Raw genomic sequence first — 22794 nt, 5'->3', positions numbered from 1 at the left:
AAAATATGTTGACAAAGAGTTAAGGACTACAGCAAAAAAAACTTCTTACAAATACAAAAAACACTGAAATCTCTACCATTTCTCACAACTTGTCATGCTTTGAACCTCTAAGTTTATGAAGAAGCTCTAATGTTAAAGATGAAAAGTGCACAAAATGTAAGTGGAACTCAAGCTTCTAATGAAAGCTATAGTATTCCATTTTATTTTCATAATTTGGACCAATAGAAATTGGGGAGATGGTTGCAGAGGTAAATAAAGTACTATATTGGAATCAATTTGAACAAAATGCTGTGAAAATCTTTTATTTTCAGGCATTTTTGTGCCTTGTGTGTGGCGGGGGAGGTGGGGGCATAGGTCACATGACATGGGCTGGACGCTGAGAGCGTCAGGATTTCCAGGCAGGAGAAGAGACCGAGTCGAACAAACATAGCAAGCCGATCACCGTGATGTCTCTGCGGGACGAGTTGCTCAAGTCCATCTGGCACGCATTCACGTCTCTCGACGTGGATAAGAGCGGAAAAGTGTCCAAATCTCAGCTAAAGGTAAAAGAAATAAGGAAGAGAAAAAGATAGCGGCTCTCTGAACTTCCTCTTAACGAGGACGTGACACATGGGTGCCCGCACCTGCTTGACATCTAAATTAACGAAGAAAACTTGTTTGATTTCATTTTTTTTTTAAATATGTCTGTAAAAGTGTTTTTTTATTTTATTTTCGGTAGCTAGGAAGTGTTTGATAGACACTGTCGTCCTAAAAGTGAGCTAGTGATGTAAAATTGCAAAGGGGCATTGCATAACTGTTTTAAAAGCAGCTTGTTTGTTTTTGTTTTGTTGTTGTTTAAAATACTCATACAAAACTTAGCAGTACGCGAAAACAAAGTAACGGAATGTTGTGACTTGGTGAGATCGTGGTCACCTTACTGAACTTGGGCATTGAAAAGGCAGGGTTGCCAAATGTGGGACGAACGCAAACATGGCGCCCTCCTTTGATTTTAAAGTCTGTTAATATGACACCTACTGTCTGTTTATTTCAGTCCTTTGAAGACATTGTACAACATCCAATATATAGATAAATTCAAAGGTCAGTCATGTCGTTTTTTGCCTCTCAACTAAGGCATCAAACGCTCACTCCGTTTTGACTGGGAAATGTAAGCAGCATTCACAGCCAAACCTCCCAGTTTGAGTGAATTGGACGTCTGTCACTGTTAAGGAAAAAAAGAAAAAGGAAAAACTTTACAATACCTGTTTTTGTTTGGATATTATTATTTTGTCCACATTTTATCAAATTAAGGAAAAAAAAAATGGTAAAACTTTACAATACCTGTTTTTGTTTGGATATTATTATTTTGTCCACATTTTATCAAATGAAAAATGTACATATTTATTCAAAATCGTTTTTAAATATTTATATTATTGAGGCCCGGGATATGGGGACCTCACATGCCCATGACCGATAATGTCATGTTCACATATGTGGTCGCCAGGTCCTTAGGAGTTTCTTTTTAATTATTCTTATTATTAGTATAAAATATAGTCCCTTTCCTTATACAGCTTAATGATGGTTGACGTTATTTGAAAGATGTCTATTTTTCTGAAATAGAAATGCATCCTTTTTTAATTTATTTTTTATTTTTAGGTGCTGTCGCACAACTTGTGTACAGTCATGAAGATCCCTCACGACCCTGTGGCTTTGGAAGAACATTTTAAAGATGACGACGAAGGGCCCGTCTCCAATCAAGGATACATGCCTTACCTAAACAAGTTTATCCTTGACAAGGTATTTGTACACCTACATTGGTTATGAAATATCTACAGACTTATGTTCAAATGCTCAGATTTGGGGATGAACCAAGATACATTTGAAATTCCACGCTGCTGTCAAACATGGATGCAATAATTTCACTGCCCTTATTGATGAAAATGATTGTGATTTTTGTTGATGTTGTCTTTTGTGACAGAACATAAGCACTAAACGTATTTCAAATGTTTATTCATGCCTGTACATGTACTGAATTTTGAGGGACTCTTGCTCTCTTCCTTGCTGTTAGTAATTTCTGACGCTGTCAGGAAATGCAAAGGTAGTGATGTAAGTTCAGGACGTGTCGTCATCGCGATACTACACAAATCTACACGCACACTCTTAGATAAAGTGAGGGCATTATTATGGTGAGGAAACTCCACCCTGGTACACAAGGAAACAGTCATTTATAGTAGATGTGTGTGAACTGTATACAGTATGTGTGTAATTTTAAGTGCCTGTGCGTGCCAGGGTGAAACAACCTGCTGTCTGGTCACATGACTGCACAAGGCATCTCATTGTGCACATGAATGGACTCTTGAGTCTCCCTATAAAATTGAAACATTTTCTAGCACGGCTTTGACACAAACCTTCCGCTAAGTGTCGGGGCTTTAAAACTACTTTTTATTTTGGTTTGAGAAAGGAAAAAAAATGTTAATCATTGTGGGAGACCCCACTCTGAGTCTTTCTGGGTGGAGTGGGACAATTTTCCACATATATAGACTAAGCCCCACAGAGTACAATAGTGTGTTGGAACATATCCTGTCCCTTCGTGTGTGTGTTTATAGTTGCTGTATTGCACATAATGAGGAAACCCATGTTCTAATGGTTGGTAGCGTCGCTTAACTTTCGGTTCACTCATTTTGTGTCCACCTGTTTCCCTTTGAAGCTGTACGAGTTCACGCTTGGCCTGCCACTCACCTCACTCATATTTCCCGATATCCAATCCAATCTTGTGTTCCTCACATTTTCTAGGGAAGTTAAGCATGGTTTATTTTTGCAAATGTTGGCATAGCTACTTCTCTTTTTTGGTGATATAGAAATAACAATGGGACTCCACCAGCCAGTGTCTCCTTGTACATACAGATACTTAGTTTTGCTCTTCAGATTTGTTCTTGGAGAAATTAGGGAAAACGTGAGAAAAATGAGAAATTGTAGTTGCGGTAAGAGAAGCACTGTATTGTCTTTCTGTTGGTTAGTGAGGTTTTTTTTTTTATCTCATTCTGTTAATCAACAAACAATTTTAATTAAAAAAAATATTGTTATTGGATGCCATAATATATAGAACAAATCAAGCAAATGTTGACAAATTTTGAATGGTGTGCGACAGGCGACGGACAACTTTGACCGTCAGGACTTCGACAAGATGTGCTGGACATTGTGCTTCAGGAAGAACCTGGACCAGGCCAATCTGCTCATCTCCAACGAAGACGCCTTCAAAATCTGGTGCATATTCAACTTCCTGTCAGAGGACAGTTACCCGCCAGTTATCGTCACAGAGGAGGTGAGTGTTTTCCACGCTCCTGCAAATGATTCTCACGTGTTTGGTGTTAAGATGGGTCACTTAATGGGTTGCAGAAAATCATTCAGGAAAAAGAAGCTAGGAACTTCCTCATTCTGTCCGGTACTCGGACGTTTGGTCGCCGGACATTTGGTCGCGGGACGTTTGGTCGCCCGGACGTTTGTCTGTCAACAGTAGATATTTAGATAATAAACTCACTCTCTCTCATGATTACAATTTTGAGAACAGTAAACTCTCTGTCAACAGTAGATATTTAGATATTAAACTCACTCTCCCTCATGATTACAATCCGGCGACCAAACGTCCGGGCGACCAAACGTCCGGGCGACCAAACATCCGGGCGACCAAACGTCCGGGCGACCAAACGTCCGGGCGACCAAACGTCCGGGCGACCAAACGTCTGGGCGACCAAACGTCCGGGCGACCAAACGTCCGGGCGACCAAACGTCCGGTCACGTTCTGTCCTTATCTCCTGTGTTCACAAAAAAACATCTTTCAGTAATCCCAGGCCATGTTTTACCTCGATTTCTCCAGATAGAGTACTTCTTGCGCAAGCTTACAGAGGCCATGGGGGGCAGCTGGGTGGAGGAGCGCTTTGAGGATTACAAGCTGCAGATGCTTTCTCAGCAGCAGCAGCAGAGCATCAATGTGTGGCAGCTGATCACTCTGGTGGGCTCCGGTCACTTCAGCAAGGGCATGGACCGACAGACGCTCTCTATGGGAATCCACGAACTCCACCAGGAACTCATACTGGATGTTCTCAAGCAGGTGTTCTCTAGTGCTAATGAATAGGAGAGAAAAGCAGCATTTGTTGGATAAATTACCCTAATCGATTTGTTAATGTATAAATCAAAAAAGTGCGAGCATCTCTGATGGGATTGATTGCAGCGATTCATGATAAGCTGTATTTCTTGCAGGGCTACATGATGAAAAAGGGCCACAAAAGGAAGAATTGGACAGAACGCTGGTTCACGCTAAAACCTAATTCCATCTCCTACTATGTAAGCGAGGACCAGGCGGAGAAGAAGGGGGACATCATGTTAGATGAGAACTGCAGCGTGGAGGCAAGGACCACCTCTGAAAATAGAAAGTGAATTTGCTGTGGTTTTACTAAATGGACATGGGCTCCCTTTTAGCCTCTAGCGGACAAAGAGGGCAAGAAGTGTCTATTCTTCATCCGATCTTCACAAAAGAGTTTTGAGATCAACGCGTCAGACAAGAAGAAGAAGCAGGAGTGGATTCAGGGTGAGTGAGTGAGTGAGTGAGTGGTCATGTTTAGCTGTCTACCACACACAAGAAGAGTTGGACATGTGCATTCACTTGCAAGCCACAAATCCAAATTTTGGTAGCAGTATACAAAAGGGTTATTCAATGTGCGTGTTTGGTTGTAGCCATTCAGACCTGCTTGAACCTGCTGCGAGTGGGCCGTCCGGCGCCCCACCGCGAGTCACGCCACAAACGTCGCGATCTGCGCCTCAAGCAGATGGCCGACCTCGAGGAGCTGCAGGCCAAGATGAAGGAGCTACAGACAGCCAACGAGGCCAAACAACACGAACTGGAAGACATGAGAAAGGTGAGGATTACAACAAGGATGGGGCTTTCATCATCATTTGCAAGAATTAAACAACTACGATCCTGTTATAGTATAACATTATTCTCCACCAGCCACGGTCTGGTTAACATCTAGCAATTCATTGATGACAACTAGTTAGTAAGAAAGTTGTGTAGTGGGCTTTAACCTTTGCACTTGATATCAGGTATCTAGCTCTTCTAGCATCTATCCGATTTCCTTAAATTCCATGATAAGGTCCATACGCTAGTACGCTATTTGTCCTCACTCAACTGAGCACTAGTTGAGACCTGGACTAGTTCTACTTGTGACATTAGCTAGCAAATCACAAGTGTTAGAAATAGCAGTACACAGCGGTTCACTTCTGGACTTTTGCCTCACTAGTAGCATGTAACTTGTCTTACCCACACTATTAAAAACAGTCATTCTTATGCACTGAACTGTCTAACTAAGAGGACAACTCATCTCTTATTATTACTGTGTGCGACTTTGACATCAAATTCTATTAACTTGTTAGACGGTGCACAGTTTTCCCTGTCAAAGAAGTGATAGTAGGGATGAAGACTTCACGTAGTGTTAAACGGCGCCATTGTTATTGCAAGCTGCAGAATTGTCCTCAAGGCTTCATTCGTTGCCAGTTTGATGCCACACCATGAATACTAATAGCATCTGAAGTCCCTTCACTTCCACGCCAATCTGATCATGAATAATAAGCTACTTGTCATGCGGGAATGCGTATTAAAGCAGGATTGGTTGCCCAGTTGGTCACCATTAAAGACGTTCTTCCGGTTCGTACTGCCAAACTCGACCATCCTGAGACCGATGATGACATTTGGCTTGTGGGGCTTAAGTGGCTCCTCTCTGTTTGAGACTCGTATTCACATTAGCATTAGGAAATATTACCCTACAAAATGAAGTTGCTATCAAGGCGTTAACCAACGGTAGTGTCCATCTATGACTATCTAACGCAATGCTGCTACAGCTAATTCTAACCCTGGAACAAATCATTTGTAGTTCCTTTATTTCCTGTGGGGGAAAAACAGATTGAAACAGGTTGAGTCATGCTTTGTTGACAAATGGGTGCATAGTACGTGTGCTCGTGAGAGTCTGACACTTTGGTGTCCTTACTGGCTGACACACTTTGTCTTGGTACTGAATGCACAAACATTTGGCATTGAGGTGCAACTCTTTTGTCCACCAGTTTGTGACTGCATGAATGCACAATAAGACACACACTCACTGCACACCAGTAAATGGAGTGTGTTATTTGTTTGTGTTTTGCCATTGTTCATTGTACACACAGACAAAATTCCTTTTCATAGTCCTAAAATGGCCACCATGTTTTCGAATTTGCTTGTTTCTAATAACTTTGATTTAAACTGTTCTATGAACACAGAGGTACATGAAATGAATGATGATCATCCACTTGGATATACAATTTTTCACTCTCTCAACATATATACTGTGTTTCAGAACTGATTTGTTGTTCATCCGAAATTGTCATAAAAGTGTTTTTCTGTCTAATGTGTGGTTGTTAGGCTCTGGAGGAAGCGGCAGCCAATGCGGCGGAGGAAGAGCGACGGCGCCTTCAGACACAGTCTGAACTCCAGGACCGCTACAGAATGGACCTGGAGAGAGAGAAGATGGTGCGTGGAACCTCTCCATCTTCGCACTTGATGGTAACCTTATGTGCACTCTACACATGCTCAGGTGAGGCAACAGATGGAGGAACAGGTAGCCCAGAAGTCCACGGAGCTCGAGCAGTACCTGCAGAAGGTCCGCGAGATGGAGGGCATGTATCGGCAGCTGGAAGATGCCCTTGAGGATGAGCGCCGTGCTCGTCAAGATGAAGAGACGGTCCGCAAGCTGCAGGCCAGGTGAGATGGCAAAAATATTACTTTTGTAAAATTAGCTGCAAACTAGTTTGGAGTCGTACTATATTGCTGCTTCAATGGCCTCGGACAAGATGCCACACTTGATGCGTGCTTAGCACGTTTAGCATTAGCCACTAATACTGGCGGGCATTCGTGCAGGTTGCTGGAGGAGGAAGCGACCAAGCGGGCCGAGCTGGAGCAGATCCACCTAAGGCAGCAGCAAGCCATCTCGGAGACAGAGGCCGAAAAGCAAGAGCTGCACAAAGAGCGGTTGGAAAAGGACAACGCCCTGAGGGATGCCATGACGCAGCTGCAGCAGCTGGAGCAGGATAGGCAGGGGGCGTTGGAACAGTACCAGGTCACTTTGTGTTAACAAACCCCATCCGCAACATGATGGAGTGGATTATCATCAATGTTTATTTTTGCTTGTGTGAGTCAGACGGTGATGAAGAAGCTTGAAGACGCCACCAACAACACAAAGACGTGGAAGCACAAAGTGGCTGAACATGAGGGCTTCATGCGCCTCATTCAGCCAGGTAATGCTGAAAATATAAACTTGGTTTTTCAATACATGTGCATATTTTTGCTTATTAGTAAAGTTTTAGCTTGACACTCCAATCAGTGAAATGTAACTCCAGAAGCCCAGCTCAAATGGACTGAACATCTATGGCTATCAACGGCACTGAAATATGATCCTTATTATATAGCCTGTTTCTTCCTACATGTTAGGCTCCAAGGGACATCAGATGATCACAAACTGGGGCCCGGCTGCGTTCTCAGACGCCGAACTGAGCCTGAGGGAGAAAAAATGGCAAGAGATGAAGAACCAGGTAGCGCCGGCACAGTAGACGTCATCAACAACAACAATGCCAAGTTAGCATCGCTAACACTACCGGTCATGGTAGGAATACAAATTCGATCATCACTGTCATCTTTTTACATGTTCTTGCAACCAGACTAAACAATATGCATGCAACATATTAGAAACCTCACTTTAATAAATGCTGAATCTCAATATTTTTGCGATAATGACTTTCCAGTGAGTGTACATTTGGCTACTTCTACTGAAGATTTATATGTAAATATGTTTTTTAACAAAAAGTATACCACACGTGCTACTAATAATTGGTGAACTTTTTAACACTGCGGAATTCAAAATAACACGTGTGTTTTTTGTTTGGAACAAATCTAAATTGTGGAATAAAACTTGTTGAAAAACTCACCGAAATATCTAACATTTGACTGTAGTACATATAATTTACAATAGTAGTGTTCTCATCGTTCACAATATGTTCACTAGAGGGCGACACAGTCTGCAGTGTAAATTATCAAGTCTTCAAGGCAAAATTTTTGGGGTTGTACGCAAATTACCAACAATAACAAGGCATTTTTTTGTAGAGTGATGTCTAATACATTTTTTTAAATTTCATATCAGGATTTATGGTGGAAAAAAGAATTTGTAGGCACATTCTAAATTTGAAATGGGGTCAAATTAATCCCTGCAATTTCCCACAATTACTAGCCATGGTAATTTACATAAAACAAAATCAATGACCTTTATATCTGAAAAATTTATCATTTTGTTTGCTCATGATATTTCATTTTGTTTCACCTTCTCCTGCTTCCTTGAAGGAGTGACATGTATAAAAGGTTCTATGAGCAGCAGGGGGCGACACACACACCAGAGAGAATGCCCAATGGTCATTAAGGTGAACTCTTGAGTGAGGGAAAACTACAATATCTGACATCAATTACGTATTTGAACCAAGATTGTAGAAATGACAAATCTGAATTCCAAAGTGTTTGCTTCATGTTGCGTGACGGCGGCGTTTGCGCAGCATCTGGAACAACACTGGAGTCAGTCATAAAATACTTCAAAGTTTGGTCATCGTAAGTGAAAAAAACAATTACGAGATTGCAAGAAAGACAAAAAGCAGGCCTAGATTTCATGTGGTCCAAATGGAAAAAGGTGACAGCTTTTCCACCATCTTGTGGCATCCCTAGGCAATTACCAATTATTTTAAATAGATGTCACTGACCTGAACTTTCTTGTGATTGATCACCATTGATAAAATGTGTTAATCTTTTCAAGTAAGGTCACTAAATAAGCATTTTATGTTAACATTTGCCCGCTAAGATTTTTTTATTTGGTCGCTTTTTTTGCATGTTGAGGCATCTAGAACAGAGGTGTCAGGCTCGGGTTGAGACCTGAATATTCAGTATTTTTATAGATCTAAAACAATGTTTATTTTAGCTTTTTTATACATTTTTAGATTTTCCAAAATGATTTTTGAACTAAAAACACAGAAAAAAATTGATTAAAAAATTACAATTATTGATTTAAAAGGGGGAAAATCAGGAAATTTAATATACATCTATACTCTTCATTTTAATTTGATCCTAAAACAGAAAGTCGGCACTCATGATTTACTTTCCCGGGCCACACAAAATGATGCGGCGGTTCAGATTTGGCCCCCGGGCCGCCACTTTGTGATCTAGAATGTGATCTCAGTGCTTTGCAAGGACACAATGCTTACGGATTTGTAGGGCTAAAGTGTATTTTTTTTGGTGTATTTTGCTTTTCATATTTTTGTCTTTACACATTTAACGATTTCTTGCACAAATGATGTTTTTGTTTGTTTGTTTAACCATTACAGGGCACTCACCGACCTCATTGCCTGCCAATGACAGCGCTAGACGTCCAATCCATTTTGACTGGGAATGGCAAATGAAAGAAGATCAATGACACTGATAGATGAGCAGTTTTGGCCTTCCCAGTTAAACCAATTGGACGTCTATCGGCATCAAGGGCATGCAAAAAGGTAAGGCCTGTGAAAATGAAACATCAACTTCAGAGTGTTACTCCTGTCTCCTGTAATGGTTAAACAAACAAACAAAAACATTGTGCAAGAAATTGTTAAAGGTGTAAAAAGCTATTTTTGCCCTTAATTTCATTTAGTTTTTACTAGTTTTAATTATTTAGATTTCATTCTTTGATGATCAAAAATAGTCACTTACCCTCTAAATAGTTAAACTTCCTAAGTGTCAACTTTTGAATAGCTGTCTACTGTTCCCGAAAGGGTTTAAAAAAAAGTTATAAATGTATTTGGGGAAGAAAAAAAATCTCTGTTAAAGAAGGTCTCCAATATTATGAAGAACAATCCCCTCGTATCGAGCTAGTACGGCATCGTCGACAAAAAAAACAAAAAAACAACCAATGTGGTGTCCAGATGCTCTCGCCAGACATAGCGCCCGCTTCATGCAACAGGACACAGTATCATTAGCGACGTACACCGTGCCACGTGCGCTGTCAAAGGCCCCCCTGCGTCCCTTCTAACGCCCCCAGCGGCGTCTGCATCTCATCTCGACTTTGGCCCTTCAAAGATCTTCACAACGAAGGTTACGAGCATTGCGGCTCGCGTGCCGCATTCCAGGGACGTGATGCGAAGCAGAATGCGTTAAAGCGTCGCAGGGGGTGCGCGTGGAGGCGCATACATTGAGAAACGCGGTTAAAATGTGGGGTTAAGGGGTCTCACTGGCCCCCTGAGCATCACCAATTCAATGTCTCCCAGGAATTTCCAAAAGGGAGCGTAAGGAATCCTGGGTATGTACAGCGGAACAACGCATCTGACAATTCATGTAGCCCAGGGGTGCCGTGATGGAGATGCTCACCATCTGGTAGAGAGTAGATAAAAATAGCAGATCACTGTACCTATACATCTTTAAGGATGATTCAAACCAGGATTTCAAACGTGTCATAAAAACACACACACACACACACACAAATAAGTTAACACAGAGAGTTGTTATCAGGGAACCCTGCGCAGTGAAAACAGAATATTTTCGAGTGCTGCGATATTTCAATAGTGTTAGTGTGTTGGCTGCACAGTTCAAGCTTGCACACGCATACTTGAAAACAATAGTAGCTCATAATTCACATTTAACGGACTATTTACTAGGGAGATTGAGACACAGTGAATGCGACACATGTCCAGATTCGGATTTACATTTAAAATTTTCCAAGGCCCTTAGTTAAGTTTTTGGGTTATGAAAAAAAGAAATTACTAGTACGCAATAACTTATTATAAAAAAGGTACACTGGTCCCTCCCCAGTTATGTAGTTTTTGCGTTGATTAATTAACAAATGAATTGGCAAATTTTGAGTTATGTTGGCAGTGAATTCTTTTTCCTTCATAATGTGAGACAGTTTTTCTAAAGCAAACTTTTTCTAATGCATTTTTCAAATGAAAACACAGTAGAAGAGCTATGCAGCGTAAAACACTCGAAGCAACGACTATTTGAACACACAATAAAGCAACACATGGAGACCGACGTACTGGAACAGATTAATGGCATTCCTCTTTATTTCATTGGGGGGAATTGATTTTGATGGCACCGCTCGAGTTGGCCATTTTTAAATGCCTTGTCTAAAATGTCATAAAATCTGTCCCTATTTAGAAAAACACTTTTATGTTCTCCCTTTTGTTTCCCATATGAAACGAATGTCGGTTGTTGACTAATACTAAAGATGGTGGCGGGATCAGTCTTTTGGGGGTCTAAGGGTGAGGGACGTTGACTGAGGCTGCCTCAAAGGCATCTCGCCTTTACTCCGTAAGACAAGAAAGTCCATTTGACCTAATCGTCTTCAGGTTTAAGCTCAACCTGTGAATGTATGTATATCTAAATATAGAATTCAAGCAGACAAATGCAAAGTAGGACATCCAGTCTGAAATAGGCCTAGACGGATACCGTGAACATGTTTGAGAGGATGGCTCGTCTCCGTGGCGCTGCTTTCTCCACGAGGAATGCTTTTTACACGAAAGCCAACGTCTCCTCCTGCTCTTTCCTCCCCCGTGAAGACAAAAGAATGTGTGGCAAGGCGCAAATCTGAAACACAAGTTGTGAGGAGGGGGAAAGCAACTTGTCTTCTTCCAACTCCACATTCAGTCATTCCATCTTGAGACTTTGGCTGGCGACCAGCGCCGCATTGTTTACTCGCATCCTCTCCAATAATAGCTGAGCGTAGCAAGATGGGAGGAAGGGTTCACCGCCACTGAGGCACTGGGTTGTTGCTTGCTATTGGTTCGTTGATGGCCATAGACGTTCTATCCATTTGAACTGGGAGGGCTGGTAGCAATATTTCTGCCAATTGCTATAAGGACGCTCCCCTACTTACGAACGAGTTAGGTTCCGAGCGATTGTTCATAAGTTGAATTTGTTTGTAAGTTGATTCAGTGCTATATTTTGTATTATAATTTATGTTTAAGGCCTATATAAGTAAATTGAAGGTTTATGTAAGTGCATTTGTATGTTTAAGGCTTGTATAAGTAACACACATTGGTTTGTACTGAAAAAAACATTTAATAAAATGGAGAGAATATGTACAGTACTGTATAGAGAGAGAGAGATTTATGTATTAGAAACTGGCCGAAAGAAGCGATCTAACGACGAGTGCACAGTTTTCTTCTTTTTTTCATCATAAATGATGCGGTAGCACTGTATGGCATCATTCAATTGATTTGCAAACTTTGTGCAACGTTCAATATTTGGGTCCTGCTGCTCGATCTTTCTGTTTATAAATGGTACTGACGGTCGAACGATTCAAGTTGTATTCCCGTGCAACGCTCACCACTTTCTCACGCGTATCAAGCTTCGTTATTATTGCCACTCATTTCAAATGAAATGGCTTGCCTCTTCCTTGCAACTCCCTCAATAGAAGCATTTCGCTTTTCACCAACCATATTGAATAATGGCTGCACGAGATATTTCATGATACAAATGAAAAAGGTTCTTTGCGCACCGGAGATACGTCACGCACTTACGCAACTTACGCAATACAAAATCGAACTTACAAACATTTTTCGACATAAACGTAATTTGCAGACATGTTCGTATGTACCGTTGTTCGTAAGTCGTATGTTCGTAAGTAGGGGAGCGTCTGTACTTGCTGACAATTGAATTGCCTGATATAGCCGTCTTTGGATTTGACAGTCATGTCCCACATTGAAATCGAATAAATGATGGATATGGTCGTCTTTGCATTTGATAGATATAGCCGTCTTTGGTCTTGACGGATATAACTGTCAGTAGAATTTACAGATGTAGCAGTTATTGGAATGGATGCTGACCCTATCCCAATTCCAGAAATTTGATGGTCAACATTACATTATTGGACCCACAAAAAAACTCCCCTTTGCCACCCGTTCATAATGAATTTCAAGCCACAAACAAATCCCCATTCTATTTAAGAGGTGTATAGTAAGGCTTTTTCTTCAAAAAATGACCATGTATAGTGAGGCTTTTTTCTTAAAAAATGACCATGTTTAGTAAGGCTTTTTTCTTTAAAAATGACCATGTATAGTAAGGCCTTTTCTTCTAAAAATGACCATGTATAGTAAGGCTTTTTTCTTAAAAAATGACCATGTATTGTAAGGCTTTTTTTCTTCTTCAAAAAATGACCATGTATAGTGAGGCTTTTTTTTTCTTCAAAAAATGACCATGTATGGTAAGGCCCTTTCTTCAAAAAATGACCATGTATAGTAAGGCTTTTTTCTTTAAAAATTACCATGTACCTCTACATACGAGCAGCTCTACCTACGAGATGCTCGAGATACGAGGAAAATTTAGAGCAAATAATTATCTCTAGATACAAGAAAAATTTCGAGATACGAGAAAGCCAGGTGGCCATGACATGAGAGGCTGTTTATCATTGTAGCGTCTTTTTTGCCGCATCTCTTTCGTGTATAAGAGATATCTAGAGCACTGGACGGAGCTTGCATTTTCCCGTGTCACAGAGCTTGCTCGTTGTCATGGATGATATAGTGTCACTTGGAAATTCCTTGGGGCTGGAGGTTAACGAGGCAGATGTGAATGATCTAATCGCCGAGCACCACGAAGAACTGATGACACAGGATTTAATCGTGCTCCAGGAGAGTGTTGCGGGAACTCGTAGCGAGGAGTAGGTGGAAGAGGGGGGGCCGCATGGCTACAAAGGATATCAAAGACATGCTAGCGAAGGGGCAAGAGTTTTCTGATTTTGTAGAAAAGAGGCACCCTGACAAGCTGGCAAGTAGTCACGCTTTATCGTATTGTGAGGACATTTGTGTGCGTCATTTTCGAAATATTTTGAAGGGAGGGCAAAAACAAACAACTCTTGATGCGTTTCTTTTAAAAACTTCCGCTGAACGTCCGGGTGGAGTCAACCCGGAGAACAAAGGTAAAAAGAATTAAAACAAAATTAGAATTCAGTTTTGTGTAAAGTTACATTAAACATATGTTTGCGTGTGTCTATATATTAATCCAAGTTAATTTAAATTTGGTTGTTCTGTTACGAGTGCGTCACCATGGAACCTGTTTTTGGTGTTTTTTCAGAGGGTTGGAACAAATTAATTTGATTTTAGTTCATTTCAATGGGAAACGTTCGTTTGAGTTACGAGAAGATTGACATACGAGGTCAGTCCCGGAACGAATTAAGCTCGTATGTACCACTGTATATTTAGTAAGGCTTTTTCTTCAAAAAATGACCATGTAAAGTAAGGCCTTTTCTTCAAAAAATGACCATGTATAGTAACGCTTTTTCTTGAAAAAATGACCATGTATAGTAAGGCTTTTTTTCTTTTAAAAAATGACCATGTATACTTAGGCTTTTTTCTTCAAAAAATGACCATGTATAGTAAGGCTTTTTTCTTAAAAAATGACCATGTATAGTAAGGCTTTTTTCTTAAAAAATGACCATGTATAGTAAGGCTTTTTTCTTAAAAAATGACCATGTATAGTAAGGCTTTTTTTCTTTAAAAATGACCATCTATATTCAAGCGTTTTTCTTTAAAAATGACCATGTATAGTAAGGCTTTTTTCTTTAAAAATGACCATGTATAGTAAGGCTTTTTTCTTAAAAAATGACCATGTATAGTAAGACTTTTTCATCAAAAAATGACCATGTATAGTAAGGCTTTTTTCTTAAAAAATGACCATGTATAGTAAGGCTTTTATCTTAAAAAAATGACCATGTATAGTAAGGCTTTTTTCTTTTAAAATGACCATGTATAGTAAGGCGTTTTTCTTTAAAAATGACCATTTATAGTCAAGCTTTTTTCTTTAAAATGACCATGTATAGTAAAGCTTTTTCATCAAAAAATGACCATGTATAGTAAGGCTTTTTCTTGAAAAAATGACCATGTTTACTAAACATGGTCATTTTTAAAGAAAAAAGCCTTACTATATATTATATAGTAAGGCTTTTTTCTTTAAAAATGACCATGTATATTCAAGCTTTTTTCTTTAAAAATGACCATGTATAGTAAGGCTCTTTTCTTAAAAAATGACCATGTATAGTAAGACTTTTTCATCAAAAAATGACCATGTATAGTAAGGCTTTTTTCTTAAAAAATGACCATGTATAGTAAGGCTTTTTTCTTTTAAAAAGACCATGTATAGTAAGGCTTTTTTTCTTTAAAAATGACCATCTATATTCAAGCGTTTTTCTTTAAAAATGACCATGTATAGTAAGGCTTTTTTCTTTAAAAATGACCATGTATAGTAAGGCTTTTTTCTTAAAAAATGACCATGTATAGTAAGGCTCTTTTCTTAAAAAATGACCATGTATAGTAAGACTTTTTCATCAAAAAATGACCATGTATAGTAAGGCTTTTTTCTAAAAAAAATGACCATGTATAGTAAGGCTTTTATCTTAAAAAATGACCATGTATAGTAAGGCTTTTTTCTTTTAAAATGACCATGTATAATAGTAAGGCGTTTTTCTTTAAAAATGACCATGTATAATAGTAAGGCGTTTTTCTTTAAAAATGACCATTTATAGTCGAGCTTTTTTCTTTAAAATGACCATGTATAGTAAAGCTTTTTCATAAAAAAATGACCATGTATAGTAAGGCTTTTTCTTGAAAAAATGACCATGTTTACTAAACATGGTCATTTTTAAAGAAAAAAGGCTTACTATATATTATATAGTAAGGCTTTTGTCTTTAAAAATGACCATGTATAGTAAGGCTTTTTCTTAAAAAAATGACCATGTATCGTAAGGCTTTTTTCTTCAAAAAATGACCATGTATACTTAGGCTTTTTTCTTCAAAAAATGACCATGTATAGTAAGGCTTTTTTCTTAAAAAAATGACCATGTAAAGTAAGGCTTTTTTCTTAAAAAATGACCATGTAGAGTAAGGCTTTTTTCTTCAAAAAAATGACCATTTATAGTAAGGCCTTTTCTTCAAAAAATGACCATGTATAGTAAGGTCTTTTCTTCAAAAAATGAGTGTATAGTAAGGCCTTTTCTTCAAAAAATGACCATGTATAGTAAGGCTTTCTTCTTCAAAAAATGACCATGTATAGTAAGGCTTTTTTTCTTTTAAAATTACCATGTATAGTAAGGCATTTTTCTTTAAAAATGACCATGTATAGTTAAGCTTTCTTTTAAAATGCACATGTATAGTAGCACTTCTTTTCTTCAAAACGAGCATAATTGTAAGCTTGTTGTGCAGGCTATTCTTATATTTTTTGGTCATCTCTGTTTGAGTTGAAAAGTGACAACTTGAAGGATGTGGGAATTGATCCGACTTGTCATCTTAGGAAGGTGCTCTACTATGTGAGTTAATACCCAGCCCACCTACCTACTACACCAAGGACAGACTCATTGCTTTTCTTTTTGACCTGAAAAGTGAGAACATGTAAGATACGAGAATTGATCCGACCACCTCTCGTGTTTTAAGCAGCCGCTCTACTATGTGAGCTAATAACCAACCCACCTCATTATTATAACAAGGACTGGCTCATTACTTTTCGACTTGAAAAGTGAGAAAATGGAAGATGCAGGAAACGATCTTACTACCTCTTGCGTTCTAATCAAGTGCTATACTCAGTGAGCTAATACCCAACAAGTTAAGGAGATAAATCCAGAGAAGTGAGGGGTCTCGTCAGGGGGTCACAAGTCAGAGCATTTAAATCAAAATTCCAAATGATTTGTTTTTAATAATAGCATTCTGTAAACTATCAACAATCAAATGTGGCGTGCATTCTTGGTGTGTAATGCTAACTTAAGTAAACATGCAATTTTTTGGGCTACACGTTAGGGGCCATCTGGGGGGTGTGGAGGCGGCCCATCTGCTACAAAGGATGTGGAATCTAAATCAATAAAACATTTTGAAATGTTAGCTAAGTTCACTCCAAAAACAACTGTGATCAATATATCACCAAAATGACAGTCAACATAGTTCAGTGTCTTGTTGGCGAAGTAAGGGGAATCTTTTAATATTTATTTTTCCCATCACACTGCGTATAGTTGCGGGGTGCAAAACCAAGGTTTGTGGGATGCCAGCTTATCCCTTCATATTTTCCTTGAGTATGAACCTGATCCACTTGAGAAATGATTCTAACATAACCAAACCAAAATGCCAAGCTACCTTTGTCATTTGAGGCAGGGCTGCGCGACACTATGACATTTTGAAAGTCTTGGAGATGATGGCGTGATGGGCAAGAAGGATCATTTAAGATCATCTTGAGCATCACAAACACGCGCTTTGTCTTGCGACGTTTGGCTACCGCCATGCCGCTTTCCTGCGCTTTATTCCAAAAGAAAAGGCCAAATGGCACAACCCATGTCAGACTGTTCTTAATAAATCACACTTGATAACGTTTTGACAATACGATGCAAGACTTCACTTTCACTAACTGTGATGTTTGGAATCGCTAGTATTCACATTTTTCTGGCAGCTTCTCTGCTACTGTTAAGTGACTGATTCGGAACAAAATGTGCGTTAAAATTTCAGCGTGATGAATAAATCAAATAGATGCAAGTGAACTTTGAATTTGCAACATCAAGGATTTCCTGTGCCTCTTATGTAATGCTCTGGATTGCATGGCACCGCGGGCCCTAACTGAAATACAAGGTTCTATTTATAGGGACGGGATTCCTTTTTTTTTTTCAAAACCTAACTTATTAGGTGCAATTGCTGGCAGGAAAACATGATCATTCACTGCCAGCTAATTAGAAATGTTTTTTTAAAAAAGGAAAAGAAACATACAGTCATGTTGACATCATCAGCAAATCAACAAGTATTGCTTTGAATCTGCAGAGTCATTTGTCATTCTTCCTTCCTTGGAACAACTTACATGGGTTCTTAAAAATGCGAACTATGTGACACGTGTGACATCTTTACACAATTTGATGGTTTTTTTTTTTAGTTTAACGGACGCTAATTGAAACCTTTCTTTCTGGGGGGAGTAATAAAAGTCAGACGCCGCCTATAAATAGACACGAGGGGTCTAAGAATATCTCGTGGCGTGAAGGCCCGCTCACATTGTGTTCTACTGACCCCGTGGATCCTCGCTTGATGTGCCACTCCAAGCAAGTTCTTACTGGTTTGTATATTTACATACACAAAATCGTACCTTGACTCACTAGAGCCCCCAAATTATGGGATTTTCTGGAAAAAAAGTAGTCTTTAGCATTGTTCTCAAAGCAAAGGTGGAACGAGAGTTTTTGCCATGAGATCAATGTAAATAAGATGATTATAAGAAGATGAGCGTGAGTCAAATGTTTTGAATAGCTGACATGCATGGTGTCCTAAAATCAAGTTTTTCATGATTAAAAGAAGAAAAAAAACTTTGGCTCTGTTGAAGTTAAACATAAACAAAAGCGATAATGACAGCAATACTAGGCGAGGACGCTGTTGGCCAAAAAAAGGGGGTTTTCGTTCCAAATGTAAATTTTGTTGAGCTGGACTTGAACCAGGAGCGCGCTGACTGTTTTGGAATAATGGCGCAAGATGCTGTTCCACCTAATCAGGATCAATGATCACATGGGATCTGATTTATTTTGTGTTTAAATAAACAACGTTACAAAGGTTTGGAGGTCGTCTGGCTATTAAAAGCTAACAACCGGCAGGGGGGCCAGATAACTTTAGTACAATGACTTGCTTACTTTTCAAAAAGTGGACAACTTTGGTTCTACGTTCCAATTGATTGAAGGGACCTTCCACCCAAGATGGTTCATTTCTCCCTAGCAAATAACGACTGAGTTTATTTTATTGCATTGCTTTCGTTTTGCCATTTTCTCAGCTAACGAAATAATAGACGACTACATAAACAACATGAAAGCAACGCCCGCCACGTACTAATCCAATTTGGACACTCCAAAATACGCAATCGCCGATTTTTAACAGAAAGTACACATCGAGATGCAACGCGTGCAGTTCCCATAGCAACGGAGAGGCCCTTATACCCGTAACTGCGTTAATGACCTGTGACTTTTAAAGCACACGCTCTCACCTGGGCATCCAGATCTTGACTTCCCATCTTGCGATTGGCTGACAAACAATTCAGGGTGGCTCTCGCCTTGGCCAGGATAGAATCAACCACCCCTGTGACCCTTGAGAGGATAAGTGGAATGGAAAATGAATGAATTTACTTCATTTCTTTCTTTACAGACGTACATCTTATTGGCTGTCATTAAGGTTTCAAGTCAGGGTTCAGGTTTCAAATTAGGATTTCCCATTAGGGTTAAAAAACCTTGGGGTATAAAATTTGCTTTTTTCAACTCGTTTCATGGTTAGGGTTTCCAGAAAGCCTCAAGATTTTGAATCAGGTTTCGAAGCATGGTTAAGTGTTCCTCATTACAATTGAGTTCAAATGGAAAATACATTTTTCGCTGTGAACAGCACCTAAAGGTCAAAGGTTCTCAAAGATAGCCCATGCTAACATTTTCGGGATGAAGCGTAAATTGTCGTCAATGGCAGCCCGCTCCCATACGCGCGAGTCTTTTAAGCAGCGTTGACGGTCGGTGGGGTACTTTCCGGATGCTTCTGCTCTCCATGTGGGGTTGATGGCCTGACATCAAGTGTCCCTCCCGCAGTCCCTCCCACTGGCTCTGGCATTCAGGTACACCCCCCACCAACACCCGTCCGCCCTCCTTGCTGCCTCTATAAAACTCCGCACGTCCTCAGTGTAAACATCAGACCTCCACGCATAGTAAAGACGACAACACCGCCATCTTTTCATCACCTTCTCGACTCGCTTCAAAGTTTCAGGTGAGGGATTTCATTGGTTTTTCCCCGTGCTGCATTTTGCATTCATTTATGCCTTTGAAAACAACATAGGACAGCTATTGAACTGTATATGGGTGCAATTATTTTGGGTGTGCTAGCGTAGTTTGTATTGATTGTTTATGAATGCCAGGTAATGCCCTCACACCACAGGATGAACACCTGTGGTACGAAAGGCCCTATTAAACCAAGGCCTGTGAAGATCTAAAACGTGTCCATTTTACAAGATAAATCTGCTAAAACTCGGACTGTAAAGTCTGTATCGAGCTGAGGCTCTGGAGCCGTAGCTTTCCACCAAAATAGGATAAATATTTGTCATATACATTTTTCAAAGTGCAAACAATGGCTGGTGCACCCAAAATGTAATACATATTGCTGTCAGAGCATAGAAAAGGACAGTGTATAACCATGGAGTAAAATCAAGGTTAAAAAATACATAAATAAATATATAAATGAAAAATATCAATGTACTTACCCTGGTGAATTATTCTTCACTACCTTAACTTTGGGCCAATTAAAAAGCTGTGATATCATTTGATGATGACATTGTGAGTAAGTGTCATGAAAAAAAGTAGTGGCATTTTTCAAACACACAGTCATAATGGAGAAAAAAAAAATCAAAAAAAGAATTGAGAGAGAGTTAAGTATGAACGTTTTGTTGAAACATCTGGACTTTTCCTCCTCAAAAATATGCAACTTTGTGAGGCATTGGCTGTCATTGACGGCAACATTTTTGATTGGGAGTCTCGATTCAAGTGAATATGTTGTCGACCACTGAAACGTGATCATTTTGAGGTGTATTAATGATCTGATTTGTTTCTGTGGTTTGTGCATCTTCCATCATGCCACCAGCTTTTTCGACTGCCGGTCCTCCGGTCGACCCCCTGCCAACATGAGGCTAGCGCTGCGCACGCTCCTCTGCTGCTGCATGTTGACAGCGATGATGTCGGTGGTGAGAAGCGCCGCAGTAAGGAAGAAGTGAGTGAGCAGCTTTTTAAACTGCTTATCGATTTTGGATGAGATAAAAGTAATGAAGTGATAAAAGTATGCAGTATTAATAGTAATGAAGTGATAAAAGTATGCAGTATTAATAGTAATGAAGTGATAAAACTATGCAGTATTTATAGTATTAAGGTATTTTATGGCATGGCCACACAATGTGCTAAAACTATCCAAATTCTTTGCAATTTAGCAACATCAGGTGCTTCGATTTGGGAGCAACAGGGCAAGAGTTCAAGAAGCTTTTTAAGAAAAAATTTACAAGAAACAAAAATTTATTTATTTTTTAATTAATGAAAAAAACCCTCACTATATATGGTCATTTTTTGAGAACAAATATATCTTAATATAAATGGTCTAAATTACTTACAATACAAAGTATTTTTTCAAGAAAAAAAGCTAAGGCCTGCCCTTTTTTAATGACAAAAACTTTATTAGATATGGTCTTTTTTTCTTTTAAGAAAATTAAGCCTTACTCTAGTATATGGTCTAAATGAAAATTTGCCTTCTTATAGATGGTCATTTTTTCAAAGAACAAAGCCTTACTATATACTTGTTTTTTTATTTTTTTTAAACATATCGTATTATTATTTTCACAAAAAAAGATTTTGTGTAAAAAAAAAAGACCAAGTATAATAAGGCTTTCATTTTTTCAAAAAAGCCAAGTATATAGTAAGGCTTTGTCCTTTGATAAAATGACCATGTATAAGAAGGCAAGTAGTATCTAAATGAAAACTTGCCTTCTTTTACATGGTCATTTTTTCAAAGGACAAAGCCTTACTATATACTTGGCTTTTTTTGAAAATAATGAAAGCCTTACTATACTTGGTCTATTTTTTTTACACAAAATGTTTTTGGGTGAAAATAATAATACGATATGTTGTGATTTTTTGGTGTTTTTTGTTGGTCACGCAAAAGCGTCATGCACCTTCTCCTGTGCATCAGGGTCAAAGGGCGTCTGCAGACCAACAAGAGAGTTGCGGCCCAAGAATTCCCCTTGAGACCACCGCAGCAGGGCGGGTACACCCAAATTCAGCCATCGGCCTCCAGGTAGACAAATAGCCTCATAATTTGCTTCAGAGTGGAGGAAAAATGAAAAAAACAGGCTTCTTTTTTTCTTTGCAGCATGCTCGTCAGCACGAGAAGTCGGCGTTCTCCATCCAAAACCTCCGGTTGCTACCTCTTCTCGTGCTCCTACCACGACCTCATCTACCGCCTCAGCAAGATGCATGAGCGTGACAAAAAGTTGACCACCGCCCCACCGCACAAGATGAAGTCCATCGGCCGTCGCCGACGCCGGAACGCCGAGACCCCCACGGACGTGCCGGCCCCTCGGATCCCTTGTTGGGTGTGCTTGTTGGCCTCGGACCGGGACAAGTCGTCACTGGGGCGAACGCAGGGCGGAGAAAATCCACCTCGCCCGACGCAACAAGGCGCCGTGGACGTAGAGTGAAGTGACCCCCACCATGGATGAACTATCCGTCACGTGAAATTTATTGTTTGGCTTTAAAAATGGTTGCCATTGATGGCGAGAGACGTCCAATTCACTTTGACTGATAAATCTGTCAGTGGCAGTAAGAGAGTTAATCCTATGTTGATACACACGTGCATGTCAAATTGAGATATAAAGTATTTTAGTACTTCTAGTCCCTCCAAAAAAAAAGGAATTTCCTATCACAGTAACCTTCCGCATATTTGCACAAGAGGGCGCCAAAGGAAAGCGGAATAAGGTTGTTTATGTGCTACATCTCTTAAGAGGGGCCAAGTGTAACCTGTGTTGTAAAGTTTCACTTCATTATTATCTGTAAAAATAATAATATATATTTTTTAAAATAGTAAACCTAAACCGTAAACACTTTACTTTCAAATTGACAACAAACTACCTTGTATTGAACTGTACTTCAACTGTTGTTTTACAGCAAAAGACTGTCAAAAGTGTACAGTTTGTGTGATGGTGATCACTCCCTTTTCCTCCAACAGGGG

At 39.5% G+C, this 22794-nt stretch overlaps 2 protein-coding genes across 2 annotated transcripts; both read left to right on the top strand.

Moving 5' to 3' along the window:
- The first annotated feature begins 348 nt into the window (after positions 1 to 348).
- On the top strand, positions 349 to 7982 carry swap70b (switching B cell complex subunit SWAP70b). Its single transcript, XM_077597061.1, has 12 exons — positions 349 to 542; positions 1633 to 1773; positions 3125 to 3298; positions 3851 to 4084; positions 4234 to 4380; positions 4453 to 4561; positions 4708 to 4889; positions 6425 to 6532; positions 6597 to 6763; positions 6920 to 7118; positions 7200 to 7296; positions 7490 to 7982. Exons 1-12 carry the CDS (start codon positions 447 to 449, stop codon positions 7606 to 7608), a joined length of 1773 nt encoding a protein of 590 aa, XP_077453187.1. The 5' UTR covers positions 349 to 446; the 3' UTR covers positions 7609 to 7982.
- Positions 7983 to 19612: 11630 nt separating this feature from the next.
- On the top strand, positions 19613 to 22701 carry LOC144071960 (uncharacterized). Its single transcript, XM_077597490.1, has 4 exons — positions 19613 to 19797; positions 20665 to 20790; positions 21757 to 21861; positions 21937 to 22701. Exons 2-4 carry the CDS (start codon positions 20705 to 20707, stop codon positions 22262 to 22264), a joined length of 519 nt encoding a protein of 172 aa, XP_077453616.1. The 5' UTR covers positions 19613 to 19797; positions 20665 to 20704; the 3' UTR covers positions 22265 to 22701.
- The last annotated feature ends 93 nt before the right edge of the window (positions 22702 to 22794 follow it).

The sequence above is a fragment of the Stigmatopora argus genome, chromosome 3, assembly GCF_051989625.1.
Source record: "Stigmatopora argus isolate UIUO_Sarg chromosome 3, RoL_Sarg_1.0, whole genome shotgun sequence".
In the NCBI taxonomy this organism is placed as follows: domain Eukaryota; kingdom Metazoa; phylum Chordata; class Actinopteri; order Syngnathiformes; family Syngnathidae; genus Stigmatopora; species Stigmatopora argus.
Note: the sequence above shows the minus strand (reverse complement) of the source record. Positions and strands in the feature narration are given on the sequence as shown.